The sequence below is a fragment of the Cannabis sativa genome, chromosome 7 (assembly GCF_029168945.1).
Source record: "Cannabis sativa cultivar Pink pepper isolate KNU-18-1 chromosome 7, ASM2916894v1, whole genome shotgun sequence".
In the NCBI taxonomy this organism is placed as follows: domain Eukaryota; kingdom Viridiplantae; phylum Streptophyta; class Magnoliopsida; order Rosales; family Cannabaceae; genus Cannabis; species Cannabis sativa.
In genome coordinates, this window is record NC_083607.1 from 19042458 (window position 1) to 19047136 (window position 4679).

Here is a 4679-nt window from a genome sequence, read left to right on the forward strand (position 1 = left end):
TTTCTAAGAAAATTGTACTTGCGAATGTTATGCAGGAAGCACATGTCCTCTAAACACACGAAATTAAAATAATAAGAAGATTAACCTAATAGAATAAAAATTCACATGGTCATTGAGATGTTTTTATCACTAATAATGTTAAGTAATTTATAGCGTAAATATTTAAGTTTAACTTTAAGTTATAAATAAATACAATTTTTAACGGTAATAATACTTAAATTATATTTTTAAAATTTCTTTTAAGTGCCTAACCGTTAAATGTCAAACAGTATCCACGTATCATTTTCTTATTCGTATATTTAAATTAACTTTTAATTAAAAATAAAAATTTCATAACCTCATCAATCAGAGACCAACACATGGTAATTTACTTCACATTTAAGGATCAAGTACTTATAAAAATTTTAAAATTATAACTTAAATATTATTACCATAAAAAATTAAGCTTAAAGTATTTATTTGCAACCAGAAGTTAAATTTAATATTTATACTAAAAATTACTCTAATGATCTTCTAAAATTATAACTATTTGTAAACCAAAAATAATAATACTTTGTTCAACTCTTTTGATTGCACAGCCAGGTTTCTAGCATTTATTTACATTTTATAAAAATGCAATATATTTATTCCTAAAGATTTTCTGCATCGCTTGAACCAGGACGAGCATCAAGATCCAATTCGTCGGCCACATCCTCGTCTATCCTCCATCTGACATATTTTAGATATAGACACTTTAAAAATTACAATTCTGATTACAGAGAAAAGAGATATAATATGTAAACCAATCATAAAATAACACAGGCACCTCTCAAGCACGAATTTCCCTTCCTTGTATTTTTGGTTCTTGTCATGTGCAACAACCTATTGAGATTCCAAACATAGATCAGGTTTCGGTAATAAAGTAACCAACAGAATTTTGTAGCATCTTGCAAATAAGTGATCTAAAGCTATAATAATATAACTCATTTACCAAAATTTATACTCTAATATTGTCTCAAAAAGTGATGCAAATTTGTCACAAACAAATATATAGTGCCAAATTTGACACAACATATGTTATGATGCAAATTTGTATATCACTTTTAATATTTTATTATTATAATGAACTATAACATTAACTATTAATTATATATATTATAAATTTTTATTCTCTTACATAATAAAATTAATGATATCCCCTGTTTATACTTTTTAAAAAATATTAAATTTTGCATCAAAATTTTGTAATTATACATTAGAGCACAATACTAAAAATTAATGTAAATATATCACAAAATCTTTTTTTAAGGCCAAATATAACACAATTTTTGGGAATGGGAGATGCTCTAAGATCAGCTTATATCCCACAACATATTTCAATTTGATAAATTATAAGTCCAACAATTATGAAATGAAAAACTAAAGATTGAGATCGAAAGGCAGCGCAAACTTACATATTTCCAGCCAAGAATTTGGCCACAACAGCAGCAGAAAATATCTTCTACAGTGTGCAAACCAGAAAGCATCAATCTCTCCTCCTCATTCCCAAGTGTAACATTAACCCTGTATCGAAATTCTACTAAATCAGAATCAAACCAAGAAAAGTTAATCATAATCATAGTAATCTAGCACTGACATACAATATATTCATTCCAAAACTAATGAGCAACGAATCATTCTGCATGCTTTGTTACAAAGAGTAGTATTTTGGAAAGACGAGAATGACAAAAATTTGAAAAACATCATTTATGAACCAAGTAGGATGATTCTTTCACTCATAGATTCGTAAGTTTCAAATTACAAATTTCTACTATCCCTTTCATAACAGAATAAGTAATGCAATTATTCCTTCTAAATCGAAGTCTGAAATTGAAAATGAAATACACCCAAATCAAGTTTCTAAGAGATCTTACACGTTGCTGAATAGATATGCTCTCCCTTTACGGCAATTGAATGTCTAAAGCACAATTAAACATAACTAGTTAGAGTAAAACCACCATACATTATAGAATAGAATTGTTAAAACATAAACTATACATGCATAAAAAACAAAAACAGAAAAAGGACACCAAAAGGGCTGAGAGGCAAAAGAAAGTGCATAACTTCTAGTAGCCTAAGCTAGGTTTGCAAATACATATATAAAGCCAGAAATATTTTGATTATAAGATTCTAAAGTAGCAATCAGGTCTCAAAAAAATAAAAATAAAAGGCTACATTTGCCACCATTTTGGGTCTTCTTACAACCCACAATTCAAACCTTGTGAATAAGAACAGTAAAATGAGTCATACACAATAGCACAATTTGAAACCTGGATGAAATAAATGGATTTAGATTATTTTCGAATTAACACTCCTAACTTGATTGTTAAATAAAAAATTTGCTGGTTTATCTGCATAACTCGAAAATGACCAAACATCTACTTAAAACTGTACAGAATTATATTCATTATAACTATTATATAAAGTACATTAAATTAGTTAAATAAGTTCAAAACATGAGAAATGAGTCAAATGACTGGTAAACATATAGTGTATAAACATAAAAAACATGTCTTAAACTGAGTTGATAACTTGTCCAAACTAAGTATGATCTTTTTACAAACGAGTAGGTTGGGTTTGAATTGTAGTTTTTAAGAGATTAATAAATGACTCAAGTTTTAATTTGGCGTTTGCTTCTATTACTTGAGTCTCCACACTACACGAAACACAAATTGCAGACCACTCCTGTTTGTGAATATTATTAGTCAAACAGTAAGAGCCCACATAAGATGCTTTAAAATAAAAAATTTCTAAAATATTTAAACAATTAAACTAAAAATACGCTACATCAGATGTTCTACACTTTTTTTTTTCTTTTTAATTTTAAAACTTCTCTAAACTTATTAATGGTTGGGGTTTTAGTTGTACTTTTATATGGAATACGTGTGAATATTAATATTATATATTTAAAATGAATAAAGTGTATTAAAATTCGAGAAAAGTAGAATTATGATAATGTAAAAATTTAAGGTAAAATATAAAAAAGTAGGATTTTGGTAATGTATTTTGAAGGATTAGAGTACAGAAGCTGATGAGAGAGAGCTCTACAAGGACATCTGGCTTCTGCCCAGATAACTTGGTATTCTTCCCACTAAAATATTAGGGCAGAAATTAATTTCATAGTGGGTAAAAAATAGCAGACTAAGTTATATTTATTTTCATGTTTCAATTTGAACTAAACTAGATGCACTTGATACCCAATGACAGACAGATAAAGACACTTTTTTTTAACACTAATCTGATTAATTAATCCAATCGCACAATTAAATGCTCATGCTTCTCTTCAACTACATCTCAAAAGTTTCGAGGGTCACAAACTCACAACAAAAGCTCAAAAAGATTAGGCACTCTTCTATAATCAAGCTCGACTATTTCCTACTCAAATTTCTTGGTAACCAAGCAATTTAACACAATTTCATGCCTCCTATTCATGACACGCTAAATGGGTCGATTTTCCTCAATTTCAATAACCGTCACTACAGCACCCAAGTCCAATCCATTCTATACAATTTATTAAAAGCCCTGTTCAGAACAAACCCTAGGGTAAACGAAATTCCTAACTTTTAGGTTTTTGATATAGTGAAAAGGGCAATAAACACTAATAAGTTTAAAACCCCAGGCTTAATCCCAGACCAGAAAAGGGGGGAGGGGGTCGAACACTAGCAATTATATTCAGAGGTCGAAGAACAAGAACTGGATGAGTTCCCATAATAGTACAAAAATCACACATAATTATGTAAATATATATATATATACATACCCGAGAGAGAACATCATCGGCGAGGGCAAGAGGGGAATCGCAAACTCGGCATCGGTAAGCCCTGCCGTCCAATTCAACGAGGAAGAGTCTTCCCATGTGGAAGTTTAATTGATAGACAGAGAGAGAGAGCCTATGTATCTCTGTATCTATCAATCTCAACGCATCATCCTCCACTACACTAACTCTCTTCTCTTTTTCTTCCTCTTCCTCGTCCTCTGTCCGTCACTGTATCAGCACAACTAAACCAACCGAAACCGATAATCCTGCCCAACCACCGTTTCACAGTCGATCTTGTTTGTTTTATATACACGTTTCACTTTTATAATAAATGACTATATTTCAAAATATTTTAGATATTTTATTTTTTAAATTATTTTTAATTATAATTAATATTTTTTAAAATTATTATTAATGAATAAAATATTTTAAAAATGATAAAATAAAAATTTTAAAGTATTTATATTATGAAATTTTACTGAATATATTTAAAATTAGATATTTATTATGAAATTCAAATTATATATTATAAATATTTTGAATAATATTTATTAAATCTAGTTAATTTAAATAATTTTGTACTTTTTTATCTAAATTTATAAAAATAAAAATTAAACATAAACAAAAGTCTAATTTTTAAATCCGTGTAAGTATTTAAAATTAAAAAAATTTATAACAAAAATAGAAAAAAAACATGATTTTTGAATTTGTTCATTAAAGATGCGTTTGTTTATCGAGATTTTTAAATATAGATTTGTTGACTTCGCTTTTAGCCAACGACAATGACTCTATTTTATAAGCGATAAATGATTTATAATAACGAATATATGATCAACAATAAAAAGACATAGGAATTTTATAGAGGTTCAGCCTGAGCAGTTTGGTAATAGCCTAATCCTCGTTA

General features: G+C 28.3%; 1 protein-coding gene across 2 annotated transcripts; it reads right to left on the reverse strand.

The window, feature by feature from the left end:
- Nucleotides 1-402: 402 nt before the first annotated feature.
- On the reverse strand, nt 403-4098 carry LOC115698048 (protein yippee-like At5g53940). Of its 2 annotated transcripts, XM_030625235.2 has the most exons (5): nt 3779-4098; nt 1893-1936; nt 1434-1542; nt 806-861; nt 403-708 (listed from the first exon to the last, which is right to left on the reverse strand). In XM_030625235.2, the coding sequence occupies exons 1-5, from the start codon at nt 3872-3874 to the stop codon at nt 630-632; spliced, it is 384 nt and encodes a 127-aa protein (XP_030481095.1). In that variant the 5' UTR covers nt 3875-4098; the 3' UTR covers nt 403-629. The 2 variants fall into 2 exon arrangements, with proteins under 2 accessions (XP_030481095.1, XP_060974429.1); XM_061118446.1 differs by having other exon boundaries at nt 403-861; nt 3779-4080.
- Nucleotides 4099-4679: the final 581 nt, after the last annotated feature.

Coding starts and splice junctions, on each gene's coding strand:
- LOC115698048 (XM_061118446.1), bottom strand. CDS start 3,874: ATGGGAAGACTCTTCCTCGTTGAATTGGACGGCAGGGCTTACCGATGC. Junction 1,937..3,778: donor CCGATGATGTTCTCTCTCGG/GTATGTATATAT, acceptor ATTGTGCTTTAG/ACATTCAATTGCCGTAAAGG. Junction 862..1,433: donor AAATTCTTGGCTGGAAATAT/GTAAGTTTGCGC, acceptor GAATCTCAATAG/GTTGTTGCACATGACAAGAA.